This window comes from Canis lupus, chromosome 2, assembly GCF_003254725.2.
Source record: "Canis lupus dingo isolate Sandy chromosome 2, ASM325472v2, whole genome shotgun sequence".
NCBI lineage: Eukaryota > Metazoa > Chordata > Mammalia > Carnivora > Canidae > Canis > Canis lupus.
Genome location: NC_064244.1, coordinates 8,398,025 through 8,416,102, shown reverse-complemented (window position 1 = coordinate 8,416,102; position 18,078 = coordinate 8,398,025). Strand labels below are relative to the sequence as shown.

General features: G+C 38.3%; 1 protein-coding gene across 1 annotated transcript in view; it reads right to left on the bottom strand.

Moving 5' to 3' along the window:
• Positions 1 to 18,078, bottom strand: part of C2H10orf67 (chromosome 2 C10orf67 homolog) — a 184,939-nt gene that overhangs the window by 127,477 nt on the left and 39,384 nt on the right. The window contains exons 6-8 of the mRNA XM_049096630.1: positions 9,514 to 9,634; positions 3,536 to 3,679; positions 1,118 to 1,192 (exon numbers count right to left, since the gene is read on the bottom strand). Of these exons, the coding sequence (XP_048952587.1) occupies positions 1,118 to 1,192; positions 3,536 to 3,679; positions 9,514 to 9,634 (340 nt within the window). The remainder of the gene's footprint in view (positions 1 to 1,117; positions 1,193 to 3,535; positions 3,680 to 9,513; positions 9,635 to 18,078) is intronic.

Below are 18,078 nucleotides of genomic sequence, written 5' to 3'. Positions count from 1 at the left end.
TCTTGCCTATGTTCATATCATATCTGAAAGGGAATCAAGGAAAGAAAAGATCTGGCATTTTGGCTTCATAGTAAGAAGCACTTCTGCTAATAAAAAAAGGAAGAGGGATAATCGCTGTTGAGTCATCAGTATCTGCCACACATACAGGCAACTATCCATTCATTTAGCAATTATTAGCTGATTGTTAATTATGCATCAGGCACAGTGCTAAGAGGCAGGCAGAGCAGTGAATGAGACAGACAACATCCCTGCCCTCATACGGCTTACAGTCTGGCATGGAACAGAACATGTAACAGGCAATTACATAATTAAATACAAATGTGATAAATGCTATGAAAAGAAGTATGCAATCAATGATGCACTATTTGCTATAATAAAAAAAATATTTCTTCCCAGTAGTTTATTGAAATGAAAGTCAAGATTACAGTTATAGAATCTAAAAGAAGCACAAGGTCCTTACTACGCCTAAAAGGTAATCATCGAAACTATGAATGTTCCCATTGTGTAGGAGAGTGAAGCACCCTATCTGGCAGACAGATGTGTCCTCGTCAGTAGAAAAGTTACTCCACCAAGGGTCAGAGACCATTCATTGGGATTTATGACAATCGCAATGAACTCTCCAAGACTACCTAAACTTCTATCAAATTGCATGCTAACCAATCAGATTTTTTTTCTTTTATCTTAAAGATTTTATTTATTTATTCATGAGAGACACAGAGAGAGATAGAGAGAGGCAGAGACACAGGCAGAGGGAGAAGCAGGATCCCTGTGGGGATCCTGGGACTCCAGGACATGACCTGAGCCAAAGGCAGATGCTCAACCACTGAGCCACCCAGGCATCCCACCAAACAAACTTTGGATTGCTTCCTCACTTACCTGAACACCAAATTGGAATTTCCCAGTCTCTGCAAAGTCAGATCTGTCACCATAAAATGTTATTTTGGTCAATTTAACATGAGTGTGAACACTCTTGGACCCGATCCCTTTTCACTGACCTGAAAATGGAGTAGACAGATCTTCAAAGCCAAAAACACAGACTGGGAACCACCAGCAAGCCCAGTCTGTGCACTCACAGGATGTAAAGCTGGCCTTGCCCCTGATAGCACTAGACACCCACCTTGTACATTCCTTTGATAACTGCTATGGCATCAGCCAACTGCTGATTGTAGCATTTTCTTATGGTGTCCTCATTCTGCAAACCAAAAATAAGTACAATGAGCACCACAGTGTATTTCCAAATATGACTCTCATACCTACTAAGGGACTCAGTATAAAACCATTGCTCAGATCATCACAAATCTTGTGAAAAGTTCAATTTGTAATCATTTATCCTACACTACAGTGATTACACTGCATTCAAGTTTTTAAAAAGATTTATTTATTTATTTTTGAGAGAGAGAGAGAGAGCACACGTGTGAGCAGGGCAAGGAGCAGAAGGAGAGGGAGAGAAGGACTCTTAGGCAGACTCCGTACTGAGCACAGAGCCTGATGCAGGGTTCGAACTCACAACCCTGAGATCATGACTGGAATTGAAATCAAGAGCCAGCCACCCAACTGACTGAGCCACTCAGTTACTGACACTATATTCAAGTTTTACTTATAGTTAATTATAAGCAATGGAGAGCTCAAATGGACAAAATAAATACAGATATTGTGAACACTTTATTTCCCTTTACATATTTAAGTCTTCTTACTGTCTTCCTAGAATTGCTTTTTAAAATAGTAAAATCTATTTGTAATCATTTTCTCTCCTAGTCCTTGTAATTTTTTAATGGGATATGCTCATAAAAAGAAATCTAGACCCACTAATCCATAAACCAGTCATTTTTGATTAATCAAACCAGTTGACCATTGTTTTTGGATAACAATGAAAGACAGCCCATAAAAATCCCCCACAAACCTTGATTCTGATTTCATTTCTGATTCTAGCATGGAGTGGAAACTATGATTACGCTGTAGAGTCAGACAGAATTGGATTTCAATATCACTGTGACACTTTTCAATCTGTCTGACCTGAAGCAGGCTACTTAACCTTACTATCTCAGTTTCCTTATCTATAGATCAGGAATAATTGGGTTTCATTTAAGCATTATTGAGGGACTTGAGGAAACACATTTAAAGGCTTCCTGTGGTCTCAGAATGGTGGGATCAATAGAAAAGGAGTTGTTCTTTGTTGTTGGTGGTTTTTTTTTTACATTTGTTTTTATTTAAGTTCGATTTGCCAACATATAGAATAACGCCCAGTGGTCATCTCATCAAGTGCCCTCCTCAGTGCCTGTCACCCAGTTACCCCATCTCTCCGCCCACCTCCCCTTCGGCAACCCATTGTTTTCTTTCCAGAGTTAGGAGTCTCTCATGGTTTGTCTCCCTCTCTAATTTTTCCCACTCAGTTCCCCTCCTTTCCCTTATAATCCCTTTCACTTTTTCTTATATTCCACATATGAGTGAGCATGAGCAGGGGGAGGGGCAGAGGGAGAAGCAGACTCCCCACTGAGCAGGGAGCCTGACACAGGGCTCCATCCCAGGACCCTGGAATCATGACCTGAGCAAAGTCAGATGCTTAACCAACTGAACCACCCAGGTACCCTTGTTTGTTTGTTTTTTAACTGAGGACTAGCAGTACCTGTTCTTTTTTTTAAATTTTATTTATTTATTCATGAGAGACACAGAGAGAGAGACAGGCAGAGGGAGAAGCAGACTCCATGCAGGAATCCTGACATGGGACTTGATCCCGGGTCTCCAAGATCACGCCCTGGGCTGAAGGCGGCGCTAAACTGCTGAGCCACCCAGGCTGCCTAGTACCTGTTCTTAATGACAGATAAATATGCTAACCTGAGCAAAGATTTTAGGAAATTCCTGGAAGCTGCAGAGTTTTCAAGCCTTTGGCTCCTACAGAGATAATAAGCACTAATAATATCATGTAAAATTGTGTGCCTAAGAGCCAGATCTCAAGCACCAAACTGTCTGGCCAGGAAAATAACTCTGCTGTTTTTTTAACTGGTGGCCTTGAGCAAGTTAATTAAACTTCCTGGGCCTCAGTTTCCTCATCCGTAAAAGAGAGATAATAATTGCATCTACTTTATGAAGTTAGTGTGAGAACTATATTAATTTGTATACAGAGCACTGACAAAGTTCTTGACACAAAGTAAAGCTATTGTATGAGACACAACACATGCAAATTAATTGCCCTCATGAGTTGCTAAATTCAAAACTGTGGTACATACCTATCTAAGCACAAGATCAATCTGCATATAAAACAAAGGAAATGGGACACTTGGGTGGCTTAGTGGTTGAGCATCTCCCTTTGGCTCAGGTTGTCATCTCAGGGTCCTGGGATTGAGTCCTGCATTGGGTTCCTGAGGGGAGCCTGCTTCTCCCTCTGCCTATGTCTCTCCCTCCCTCTGTGTGTCTCTCATAACTAAATAAATAAAATAGTTTTTAAAAACTGCAAAAATTACCTGGAATGAACAAAAATAGCAAAAGAAATGTAAAACAAACAAATAAATATAAAATAAGGAAATGAGAGAGCATGTACCTCTTGATAACGTTTTTCAATTTTTAGGATCCTGTCATGTAGAGCAGTGAAGAGACTGAAAGATTCTTCTTTAAGACGGTCCTCAAATTTCAACTGAAGCAATTGTTTGAGGAACCCAAAATCCACTTGAAGAGATCTAATAATCTAAAAATGGAAAAACATACATTATTGCAGGGAGTAAGGGTGCTCTGCGTAAAGGTTCTAGCACATTACCTGTTTCCGGGTGTAAAGAAGCAAATTTTGCACCTTAAGATATGCCTCTTTAGCATATTGATTATTTTAGGCTGATTATTTTTAAGAAATTGCAAACAGAAAAAGCTCTAATTTATAAGGGAAATCTCCACTTGTGAAGGCTGTCTCCCTAGCTATACCAGCAAGAGGGGGATGACTTAAAATCTCTAGAAACTCTTAGGTTGACTTAAATCTGCATAACCACCATCCCCTTGTATACTGTGCTTTTCCTCATAAGCTCCCATAACTGCTCCTTTCATCCTCTGACATCTTTTGTCTTTAGTTGAAGAGGATATTTAAGGTTATGGATTCACCCCCGCCCCCCTCCCCCCCCAAAAAAGGGTTATGGCTTCAGCCATTTCAGAGAGTTACTCAGTTTTCCTGGGTCTCTCCCGTGTAGTCAGGAGCTCTACATATTACTAAATTGTTTTTCTTCTGTTAATCTGTCTCCTGTCAATTTGATTCTTGGACCAGCTAGAAGAATGTTGAAGGGTGGGACGCCCGGGTGGCCCAGCAGTTGAGCATTTGCCTTCTGCTCAGGGCGAGATCATGGGATCTGGGATTGAGTCCCACATTGGGCTCCCTGCAGGGAGCCTGCTTCTCCCTCTGCCTGTGTCTCTGCTTCTCTGTGTCTCTCATGAGTAAATAAATAAATCTTTAAAAAAAAGAAAAAAGAATGTTGAAGGCTAAAGAAAAATTTTTCCTTCCTAACATGAGCATATTACCTGGAATGTAGTCAGGGGGGCCTGTCCTGCCTTTTAAGAAAACCTCTGTAATATGGGGTACATTGGAGAACTCCAGTTAATCTGCTACATTGACATATGCTAATGGAGTAAGGGAGAGAAAGTGCCTGGCAGTTTCTTCTCATACAGAATAAAATACCTGTGGCTAACATCAACCCTTTATCATACCTTGAAAGGTATAGTCCAAGATGTGGATATTAAATCAGAAAAGACAGGCAAAAATTAATATTCTTTGTGAATTTTCTAGCCAAGCACTTAAATACATAACTAGCATGTTGACTAAGAATCATTTCATTTTTTTAAAAGATTTTATTTATTTATTCATGAGAGACAGAGAGAGAAAGAGAGGCAGAGACACAGGTAGAGGGAGAAGCAGGTTCCATGCAGGAAGCCCTATGTGGGACTCGACCCCAGGTCTCCAGGATCACACCTTGGGCCGAAGGCAGGTGCTAAACCGCTGAGCCACCCAGGGATCCCTAATAATTTCTGATCATTAAAACATACACTGTGTTTTTGTCTTCCACCAACTATTTAAAATGTATTCACTAGGCAATCTTCCCCCTGCCCTGAATGGAAACTTTAGGCAATTCCATGACATTTCTACTCATTTTTCGGAATAGGAAGTCCTACTGTCACTCAAAACACAGCTTCAAAGTGGCATTTAGAATATGATTACTAAAAGTTAAACACATCCAAGTAAGACTGGGTGATCATTGCTATTCTTTCCTACACTCCTACGAATAAACTCTTTTTTTCTTCTCCTTGCTGTTGAGGGTCCTCTGTCCTTTTAGATCATTCTACTAGATAGGGCCCAGAATGACCTCATGATGATGCACTTTCTCTCACTCTTTCAAAGGCCATGTACGGTCCATGGAAAATAATCACACATTCCTCATCCCATAACCCTTAGCTTCCTTATGTAAGGATCAACACCAGTCCCCTGTGTCTTCCAAAAGCAGCAAACATACTTCAGGTTTCATACAAGGCTGCCTTACTAGCCTTAAGTTGAGGAAGATCACTTCTGGTACCTCTTACCCTATAAAGAGCATGGCAATAGAGCTTTCTCGATCACTTCAGTAATTTTGCCTCTTCACCTCCTGACTCCTTTATTTTTGTTGTCCTTGATCTATTTCAAAAGCTAAGAGTCATGGATCTGATATGCAACATTCCTTTTGTAAATTCTGCAAATGGGATCTAACTCAAACTCACTTTGGAATTTGATACCTGGTGTACTAGCATCCTGAAAAGCATCTTGTTTTAGTATCCTGAAAAACATCTCGTTTTAGTATCCTGAAACTATAGGAAAGATTTTATTTTGCAGATGAGGATAACAAGACTTCAAGTGGTTAAGTGACTGTCTAATCCAATATTACACAGCCAGTAATGGAAGGCCCAGATTTGAAAAATTATGACTGTCTCATCCCCCTATTTCTTTATACCCTGTTGTCAACTCATAAAGAGTACTATGTTGAGAAATCATGTTTAAAAATATTTGAAAGCAAGTGATGTCTTAAGTAATTCCTTAAATTCCCGGAACAGGCAGAGATGACTTTGCCTTTAGAAGACCCAGTTCTAGATGAATTGCATATTCTGCAAAAGAGAGGCATGGAAATCCTGTGTGGTCAAACAAACTTCACTGGATTGAAGATTCCCAGACAGCACTATAAACTCTAGATAAAATATGAACAAAACACAACCAACAACTTGAAGACACTGGAGAATAAACAGAAGCAGGAGAATCCTGGAGGGGATTGAAAAATTGGAGGAAGGAACTGATGCAGGGTGAGATGCCTGCTGGGTAGCTATGTTCAGTGACCTCACAAGGCAGCTAAACCTCAAATAGAAATCATTGGTTTTTATGGTCTGAATAATAAAAGGACAGCACAATCACAGACACTGGATGTGATCGTGTGGGGTTCCTAAAAAGAAAAGAACCAAAGAGAAGGAGCATAAAATCTATATGTAAACTCAGAAAAAACCTCTGGGTGATCCCTGAAACACATGCACATGGAGCACACTGCAAGCAGCCTGTGAGATTTGGGCTGTCAACCAAGATACATTTGCAGTTGGAATCCAAACAAGTTTATTATGTGCCAAAATACAGACATCAACAGTCTTCTGAAGGAATATACATATATATTAGAAGCCAGAACATAACATTCACAATATCCAGGATATAATTCAAATTACCTGATATTTAAAACAAAAACAAAAACACAAAACAAAAAAATCCCAGGAAAATGTGATTCTGTCCCAAGAAAAAAAATGATTGAGACCAACACCAGTATTACACAAGCATTGGCAAAGATTTTAAAGCAGCTATTATAATTATGCACAATGAAGTAAAGGAAAATAATATATATGACTTATTTGATTAAGCCGATATAGTTGCATTCTCTAAAATAGAGCTATATGATATCCTAATTGATACTGAGATCCAACTCAAGGAATTAGAAAAAGGAAAACAAAGTGAACCCAGAATAGTAAAAGCAGTTAAATAATAAAGATATGAAATTTATGAACTAGAAATAAAGATATGATAGAGAGGATTATAAATCTGAAGGTTTATAAAACCTCAGATGTGCACGTGCTCCACATGCGTGTGTTTCAGGGATCACCCAGAGGTTTTTTCTGAGTTTACATATAGATTTTATGCTCCTTCTCTTTGGTTCTTTTCTTTTTAGGAACCCCACACGATCACGTTCAGTGTCTGTGACTGTGCTGTCCTTTTATTATTCAGACCATAAAAACCAATGATTTCTATTTGAGTTATAATAATAATAATAATAATAATAATAATAATAATGAGATAGATATAGCTTCCAAGATCTTCTAGGGAAAAAAAGAAGAGGTATACACACAATATTAGCATTTTATTTTCATTTTTTTAATATTAGTATTTTTAAAAAATATAACTACAGACACAATAAAGATTTAAAAGTAATGAGAAGACCGTCAACATTATGCCTATAATTTGAAAACTTGGCAAAATAAATATTTTTATAGAAAAATATAATGTCAAAACTGACCCAAGAATGTTTAAGAAAACCATACTATATCCATAACAAAATAAAAATAGCAATAAAAATAAGCACTTGCAATTTTACAAGGAAGTTCTAACAAACACTGAAGAGATAGATAATTCTAACTTCATGCCAACCATTCCAGAGAATAGACTGAGGAACATCTCCCAACTCATTGTATGAAAGTACTATGATCTTGGTACCAAGAGTGAACAATAGTATAAGAAGAAAAGATAAATTTATAGGACAGTCTCTTATGAACATAAATGGAGAACAATCATTAATAGAAATATAGCAAATGATGTGGAAAGCAAAAGAAACATTATAGTCCAGTTGGGTTCATTCCACGTTTACTATTCAAAAGTCAATGTTCACATCATCACATAAAGGAAAAAAGCCATATGACTCAATAGTATGGAAAGCATTCAAATCAGGTCATTCATGATTTTTTTTTCATTCATGATTTTTTAAATGCTTTTAATTAATTAAAAATAGAGGAAACATCCTTAATCTGATTTAAGCATGTGTATCAGAATTTGGTTCAGCTATATTTTAAAAATCCAAATAACAGAAGCACAAAAGGGAAATAAATTTTATTTCTCATTCACTAGAAATTGCGGTAGGCAGTCAGTGGTGAAAAACCCCTAAGATCCTTCTACCTTATTACTATGCTGTGTATACTGCCTCAGAATCATCGTGCAAACGGAAGCATCCATGTTCTAGGCACAAAAATAAGGAAAGGAAAGGAGGGAAGGAGGGAGTGAGGAAGAAGGAAAGGGGAAGGAAGAAGAGGAGGAGAAAGAAGTGAAGTAGCAGAAAGTAAGTGCATGTGAATTGTTTCTTCAAGAAGCTTCCCCAAAGCTGCCATATAATATTTCCATGTAATTCTACTGACCAAAATTTACTCATTTGGATGTGCCCAGTTGCAAGGAAATAAAGTTATAAAACTTTTCTGAAGGTATTATTAGAAAAGGTAACTAGCAAGCATGTAAGAAAAGAGACACCTCCAAAAGTTACTAGTAGGGGTGCACATTGTACAATCTCCCAGCAGGGCAATTTGGCAACATCCTTCAAAGTGGCTAATGCATACATTCTCTGTCTCAGAAATTCCACTTTTAAGTTTATGCTACAGATTTGTTGGCCTATGAGTATGTACAGAATTCTTCATCACAGCAGATGATTTGAAACAACTAAAGTGTCCATTCATAGGGGGAGAGCTAAATAAATGATGCACATTTTACAATAGGATATACTCGTGAAAATGATGAGAAAATTATGTACCAACATGGAATGATTTTCCACATTGTTAAGTGAAAAAACAGAAGCAAAGTAAACAAGAGTATTCATAGTAGTATGCTATCCCATGAGAGTTCTATGGATTAGAGATTTTAATAACTCTTCATATCTGATGTTTATGAGATGTTCTGTTTCTTTACAATCAAAAAAGATCCAAAGGAAATAATGGTGGAATGTCAAGATTTGACAAAATTGTATGAGGGTAACACAATTATTCATCATATTACTCTCCACATTTTCTACAATTCAAAAATCTTTTATAATTCTTAAAAAAGTATCATAAATAGAAAATGTTGACAGATGTCAAAAGTATTCCAAAGAGAGTAACAACCCACTTCGCTAAACAGGTTAACATATATAAACATGACATAAATATAAGGAGTAGTTTATACAAATTATTTTATTTTTTATTTTTTTATTTATTTATTTTTTATTTATTTTTTAATTTTTTATTGGTGTTCAATTTACTAACATACAGAATAACCCCCAGTGCCCGTCACCCATTCACTCCCACCCCCCGCCCTCCTACAAATTATTTTAAAAAACACAACTGTCATCCAAGTCAGCTTGTAAAGATGCTAATATTTAAACATTTTTACTCATTTAAATTCTGCAAAGGAAAGAGACACAAAGGCAAACAATATCTATAATGATCTCAGAAGTTTGAAAACAAATCCAGATTTACCTGTATTAGCTTTTCTGTAGATGAACTCAACTCTTTTAACGGCAGAATTTCACTGTAATCTGTTTGAGTAGCATGGTCTGTACTGAAAAAGCCAACTTTCAAATCATCTGAAATAGTAAGTCTGAAAAAAAATGGAGAGTACAGTGCTTTATATAGTAGATAACTTATTTTAAAATATGTATTATAGAAAAAAATATGTATTATAGCACATATTTTTGTGTAAATCATATTATGTTTTAAAGATTCAAAGGGACTGGTAGAGTGAGGAAAGCTCTGAATTACTTGCTCATGATTTAGGGTTTTCACCAGGACTCTGTGGATTATCAGATTCCCTGAACTGTGGTATATTTTCCCACTGCTACTCATCTTATTTCCATTTTCTGATATATTTGAGCCTCCTTTTAATATCCTATCTGCTGTTTTAAAGACATTATAAATTACACACAGACACATCAAGCAAAAATACTTCAAGATAGTGGTTCTCAAAGAGTGGCCTGAAAACACCAGGGGTTCCAGCATACTCTTCCAAGCAATCCACGAGGTCAAAATTATTTTCATAATAGTATTAATATTTTATTTGCCTTTTCCACTATCATGCTCTTACAGTAGTGTTCAGTGGAGTTATCCAGAAGCTACAGGTTATGTGAATGCATGACATGAGTGTAGAAGCAGATATGAAAATTCAGCTATCATGCATTAACCCAGGCACTAAAAAGGTGTGCAAAAATGTAAAGCAATGACACTATACTCATTAGAGTTCTTGTTTTAAAAAATAGAGTTCATTTTCTTTAAAATATGTTATTTATGTTAGCATAGAATTGGTTTACCATTATTATAAATGAATTAAAATACATATATTAATTTCTCCTTTTAAAATTCTAATATGGTCACCAAGAATAGGCATAAACTAAAGCTCTTTGAGGTCCCCAGTAATTTTTGAGACTATGAAAGTTCTTGAAACCAAAAAATTTGAGGATTATTCTTTAAGATAATCACACCACCATACTATATTTGATTTTCAAACTCCATTCCTGCAAAATCTGAGTAGGCAAGGAACTTAAGCATTTGTAAACACCTCAGATAGATCTTTAATCTTCTCAAATAGTAAAAAGAAAGCCTATTTTCTGGATGCGCTCCTTGTCAATTTGATCAAACTTAACCAAAACTACCAGTTTCTAAAACGTCAGCTAAAGGGATCCCTGGGTGGCACAGCGGTTTGGCGCCTGCCTTTGGCCCAGGGCGCAATCCTGGAGACCAGGGATCGAATCCCACATTGGGTTCCCGGTGCATGGAGCCTGCTTCTCCCTTTGCCTCTGTGTGTGTGTGTGTGTGTGTGTGTGTGTGTGTGTGACTATCACAAATAAATAAAAATTAAAAAAAAAATAAAATGTCAGCTAAAAACAGAATGCCATGAAAGCCCAAGTAGAATTACCATACTTTTCAGGATAGACTCTGAAGACAGAGTGAGGTACTATCTTCACTGGTTTGCTGACCAGCTGGCACGGACTCTGAAGGGGGCACCCCTGCAACCCTTTCCCTCCTTTTTATTTGCTGGCAGAGTCTCAGGATCATGTCCCACAGAATTCAGGGCAGGGTGATCATGTTTCCAGTGCCAAGGGTAGCTCTTGTCTGGTCTCAGCCCATCACAGAGATCCCATTCTTCTGGGCAGATTGTTTTAGGGGTGGGTATGGAACTGGTTCTAGCAAGAATGACATGAGGAAAGATCTTTTGAGGGACTTGGGGTAAAACTTTCTATGCTCCTACGCAGGGGCACCAGAGGAGAGTTTTCCTCTGTGACTCTGAATATTGCCATGTGTTGAAGTGATGCCAAGAAGTGCCACAGCCATCTGGTGACCACAAGCAGGGTCAGCCAAAGGCAAAGTCAGTACATAGATTATGAGCTTTTTAAAAATAAACAGAAGTAACTTTGACTGATGACTTTTTTTAGCCATTGACTCAACTAGCTCTAAAACTTGTCATACCTCTGGCCTTCCTGCAATGTCATATATATGTTATTGGTGCTGTGGGGGCAGTTATTACCATCAGCTACTATGTTCTGAAGTATCATAATTTTTTCATCATGTTTGGAAAAAACCATTGAAGTACAGTAATATTTAACCAAGAAAGACTAAGTATAAACTTACAAAATATTAAACATTTAATATAATGATTTTCAATTAACCCCACTAAATTTTCAACCAATTTTCTACACACTCATCAATGTCATACTCATGATCAGTAGCATTATCCAGATGGGGAGGGAACAGCAGTAATGTTGTATACCTCAGTTTCAACTAATATTTCTGGTGTTTTTCCACAGAAAATTATATTTTAGATTTGATCAAATTTCATTTTAGGAGCCTTTCCTCCTCTCTCCCCTCCCCCACACTAACAGAGTTCTGTTGGAAGAGGCAATCTCCTTGGTCCCTGAGTGTCCCTGCACCTTCTTTCTGCATATGCCAGGAATGCAAAATCCTGGCCACTCTTTCCACAGGCCATTCCTCAGAATTGTGTTTGCAGTGAGCAACCTTAAAGGATGAGGTAATGCCTTTCCTCCACCAAGAAGCAGGCTGGTACTCTTTACTATTAAAATGGTGAGGGTTGCCTGGGTGACTCAGCAGTTGAAAGCCTGCCAAGGTGTGATCCTGGAGTCCCGCGATCGAGTCCTACATTAGGCAACCTGTATGGAGCCTGCTTCTCCCTCTGCCTATGTCTCTGCCTCTGTGTGTGTGTGTCTCTCATGAATAAATAAATAAAATCTTTAAAAAATAAAAAAATAAAATAAAGTGGTGAGCTCAGGGACCCTTCCTTTAATGCAACACGCTGTGTATATAGGTATCCATGATGGGCCTTTAGTGTTACCCTCATGGCACTGAGGGGGCATGGCAGATCAAGACAAACAAATATGAAGGTCTGGATACTGGTTTTGCCATGATGATAAAGTCCTTTGTCTCTGATCCAGGAGTCTTGTGTCTTCTGCTAGGGGCCATAAAATAAGCAAACTTGTTAGCTTGTAAGTAGGGTAAGATTTCAAACACTGCAGAGTCCTGACCCACAAAATCCTCTCAATAAATGCTTGTTGTATTGAATTTTTTCATTTAATTTTATTTTTTACAGTTCTTTATTTATTTAAATAATCTCTACACCCAAAATGGGGCTCAAACTCATGACCCTGCGATCAAGAATTGTATACTCTTCTGACTAAGCCAGCCAGGCACCCCTGTATTGAAATTTTTTAAGACTAAGATATAATAATTAACTAAAAAGATCATCAATATTCAAAGCTTTGTCTGTCTAAAATTTATAACCATTTTTGAAAATCATTTGTGAAAACCATAAATTATAATTATTATATTAAAATTATGATATTGTACTAGACTATAGAAATGGATGAATCATATGATCAATTACAAAAATTTTAAGATGTGTTTTAAAACAGTTTATAAGAAATAAGAAAAAAGCAATTTTTAAGGGTGATGATGTAAAATTTTAGGGAAAATATTTTTGATAGTTTTTAAGTATGGCAACTATTATAGATGACAAATTGTACATGTGGCAGGCTTTTTCTAGGACATATGTTTTATAAATTTTAAAGAAATTCTCCTTTTTTATACATTTGGAAATCTTTTAAAACATGAAATAAAAATAAAATCATTATACTTTCAAACAAGTGTCCCACAAAATGTAGACAATAAAGGTTTCCTAAAACTATGACCAGGTTCCAAATTTTTGTCTTTTTAATCTATCATTCCCATGGTCCCTAGAGGTATCTTACTAAAACTCGGGTTCTTTCACTATCCTGCTATAAAGACTTTAATAGCCTTCCACTGTCCAAGAGAATTATATTCAGTCTTCTTATTCTGATCTCCAAACTATGGGTGCAAACTACTTATCTGAGCTTCATGCACTTAACAAAGAATAACTGAGTACCTACTGTTTGCCAGGCACTGTTTCTGGCACAAAGGTAATAGGAATGGGCAAGTCAAAGTCTTTGTTCTCATGGAACTTATATTCTAAAGGGAGAGACAACCAGTAAACAAGTAAACAAAAATACGTTATATATTGTGAGGTAGTGGTAAACTCATCTTTCATTTTGTATACCCTATGTACCATACTCATCTATTAAATGTTCTCAAAATACATCTGTATCTGAAGGTTGGGCAGTACCTTCAGCCTAAAATATAGTCTCTCCACAGTTCTACCTATAAAAATGATATATAGTCACTTTCTTTTCCATCTTCCTATTCCTTCCATTCCCTTACCTTGCCAGAGTGGAGGAATCAACATGGTGGTCAGTGACATGAGTCAATTTCTTCATAAGAAAGGTTAGGAGCCATGCAGAGGAAAAGGCCAACAGGCCTCGTAGCCAAGAATGTAGGGTAGTGTGAGAAACAGTTTTAGTATATGTGCTTCCGAAGCAAGCACAGCAGTGTGAGAAACACAAGCAGCAGCACAGAGCCAGCATGATTGGGAGAAGGAGTACATAAATGTAAAAATGTAAAAAAACCCAAGGAAGATAGAGCATCAGCATCTGGCAACCGCCATAGTGGTGTCTCATTTAGGTGGGAGTCTTCAATGACAGGTAAGGCTGGTCAGTGGAATTGTGATTAAAACAAGGAATTTTTTTCAAAAACTTCAAAATAGAATACTTCATGTACCAGCAATCCCATTTCTTTCTTTCTTTTTTAAGATTTTATTTATTTATTCATGACTGACAGAGAGAGAGAGAGAGAGAGAGAGAGTGAGAGGCAGAGACACAGGCAGAGGGAGAAGCAGGCTCCATGCAGGGAGCCTGACGTGGGACTGGATCCAGGGTCTCCAGGATCACACCCCAGGCTGAAGGCGGCGCTATACCGCTGGGCCACTGGGGCTGCCCAGCAATCCCATTTCTGAGAATGTATCCAAAGGAAATTAAGTTATTATCTCAATATTTACCACCCCTCCACCCCATGTTCACTGAAACATTATTCAAAATAGCTAAAGCATGGAAATAACCTAAGTGCCCATTAATGGATAAATGATAAAGAAAATATAGTGTTTACATACAATGGAATAATCTTCCACTATAAAAAAAGAAGGAAATCCCATCATCTGTGACAACGTAGATTAACTCTGAGGGCATTATACTAAGTAAAATAAGTTAGAGGAAGACAAATATTGTATGATCTCACTTATATGTGGAATCTAAAAAAGGCAAACTCATAGAAACAGAGTTGATTGGCAGTTGCAGAGGCTGAGGCCTGGGGAGATGGGGAGATGTTGGTCAAAGCGTACAAACTTCCAGTTATAAGAGAAATAAGTTCTAGCTAATGTACAGCCTGGTGATTATAGTCAGCAATACTATATCATACTTGAAAGTTGCTAAGAGAATAAATCTTAAATGTTCATACACACATAACAATGTGAAGTGATGGATGTGTTAATAACCTTATTGTGGTAACAATTTTACAATATATACAAAATATCAAATCATCACATCATACACCTTAAACTTACACAGTGTTATGTGTCAATTGTATTTCAATGAAGCTAAGGGGGAAGAAAGGAAAAGGAGATTTTGTAATACCTACTCACAAAATGTTAATCTATTGCAAAAAATGGCAAATTTTTGGTAGAGAATCCTGGTAGACACCAACCCAATGAGGTCGAGGTTAAAGCACCAACAGGGAAACATAATGAACGTGTGCCCACTAAAGTGGATGCCCTGAAAAGCACATACCTCCATTTCTGTGGCATTTCCTGCCAAGAATGCATAATAAGAGTCTGATTATAAGAAAACACTAGACAGAGCTGGACACTAAATCCAAAGTCTATACTTTTAAAAAATGTCAAGGACATAAAGGACAGCTAGAGGCAATAGGAGTTCTTTCAAACTGGATGCGTCTGAAGGGCCAGGATAGCTAAATGCAACATACTCCTAGATAGGATCCCAGACCAGAAAGGAAAAAAGCTATCATTGGGGCCCTTGGCACAACTTGAAGGGGCCTGATGTAGTGTTGGGCTAATGTTGGCTTCCCGATTTTGAGAGCTGTATGCTAGGTATATAGGAGAATATCCATTTTAGGAAAAACACACTAATTCTTAGCAGTGATGGGCACCAATCCTATAGCTTGCTCTCAAAATGTTCTAAAAAGATTAATAATAATGAGTATATGAATTCGTGTATGTGTGAATGTGCACACAGAAGGGACAAAGAAGAGGAGCGGGGCGGGGGCGGGGGGGTGGAAAAACAAGGTAAAAGGTCAAGAATTGATGAATCTAGGTGAAGAGGATATGAGGGATCTTAGTTCTGGCAATTTCTCTGTCAATTCGAAGTTATTTCAAAGTAAAGTATTTTTAAAACGTCATATGCATTCTTTAAGCAAGTTCGAATTTCATCAATTTCAACCAGCAAGAACTGTCAACATTTTAGGCCTTAATGAACAATGAAATGTGACTGGAAGCAACGTATACCACATTTGTATATGCTGCTTCAACTCATTTTCTAACTGCAAAGCTGCCAGTTTTTAAGAAAGTTTACAATAAAAGAAATCTAGACTGTAGTGCAAGCTGCTCTTCCACTTGGACATTATGATCCAGTAGATAATGGCACTGTTTGTCTACGACAAATAAGGGTGATCTGTGATCCTCTGGCAAGCACCACTAAGAAAATCACAGCGAAGGCCTCTAGGACTTTAGAGCGAATCTTGTGCCTTCTTAGGTAGATGACTATCATCCTTTTGATAAACAGCGCTGGCTCACAATTGAGTCTGGAAAAGACTGAATGTTAACTCCTGTAAACATGAGTCATCAGGCCTGAGTTTCCCATGATAAGTTAGGTTTTATCTTACCCACCAAACCATACACTTGGGCATGAGCACGGAAGTGACATAAGAGACCAGGCTCAAGCAGAAGGAAAGACGCTTACAGGAAGCCCATACCTCCTGTTCCGATTGCCTCTTCCCCTCCAAACCATAGTTACAGCCTCATGGCAAATTCTGTACAATCAGTTGATTGAGGAAGAAAAAAACTCAAGCCTAGTTAATAGAGGGGATTGCCATCAGGACGGGGATGCCTATAGTTCCACAGCTCCACTACAGCTCCGCTCAGAGGTGACCTTGAGGGACAGCAATGAAGGAAAATCCTTCCACCTAATAGAACTGACCTAATAGTCCATTTGGTCATTTACTTTTTCTGGATGAGAGTGAGCCATAATTGTGTACCTGCATTAATTTGTATACTGTTGCTAAAGTTTTTTTTTTTTTTTTTTTTTTTTTCAGGCTTTAGGTGCCCCCCGGGGGGCTCCTTTTATTACATTGATTTATTCAAGTGATAGAAAAAAACTCTCTCTGCAGCAGGTTTATGATAGTCACACAGAGAGAGAGAGAGGCAGAGACATAGGCAGAAGGAGAAGCAGGCTCCATGCACCGGGAGCCCGATGTGGGATTCGATCCCGGGTCTCCAGGATCGCGCCCTGGGCCAAAGGCAGGCGCCAAACCGCTGCGCCACCCAGGGATCCCTGTTGCTAAAGTTTTAACTGAATAATGGTCAGGAACTTGGAAGGAAGAAGACTGAGAGACTGGTGACAAGAAAGTCTGGGGAAGAGTTCTGCAGATGACCCTTTAAGAATGAGCACAGGCTAGGGGTGCCTGGGTGTCTCAGTCGGTTAAAGCATCCAACTCTTGATTTTGGCTCAGGTCAAGATCTCAGGGTCATGAGACTGAACCCCATGTCAGGCTCTGTGGCTCAGGGCTCAGTCTGCTTGAGATTCTCTCTCTCTCTCTCTCTCTCCCTTTCCCTCTGCACCTCCCCCTCACCACTCATGCTCTCCAAATAAACAAAGAACATTATATATATATATATATATATATATATATATATATATATATATATAAAGAATGAAAGAATGGGCATGGGCTATGAAGATACTTGCATACCCTGTGAATGCTCACCAAGGGTCATCCACCACAGATAAAGTATGCAATGACCAAGTAGGTAAAATGACACACTGTGGACAGCAGCTAGTTGCTGCAACCATTCCAGTGTTCGCTCAGTAGCCCTTGAATGAAATGGCTATGGTGGAAGGGATGGAGTTCAACAACATAGACTTCTGAGTTTGTTCTGGCTGCTGCAAGCATTGAGTGCCTCATCAGCCAACAATAGAGAATACTGAGTCCCTAATATGCCAGTATTAACCAGTGAGGATAGCCAGCCGCCTAGTGGCAGCCTGATAACACTGAACCTCTTCCACCATCCTCTCTGGGAGAGACATGTATGTATTCTGGATATGGATTTGTATTCCCTGACCATGATGCCACTATTCACTACAAAATGCCTTATCCACTGATGAAGTTTTGGATTATAGGTGAGGTTTGGTGGGGTGAGGTCTGGAGCTAAAGACCAAGAAAATTCTTGAGGCATCTTTGGTGCAAAATGGTGGTTTTATTAAAGCCCAGGGACAGGACTTCGGGGCAGGAAGAGAGCTGCTGCCCCAGGCTTGTGAGGGGTGGCTGATTATATACCTGCAGAGTTGGGGGAGGTAAGGAAAAGGCAGATTTCAAAAGGATTTTCATATGCAAAGGAGG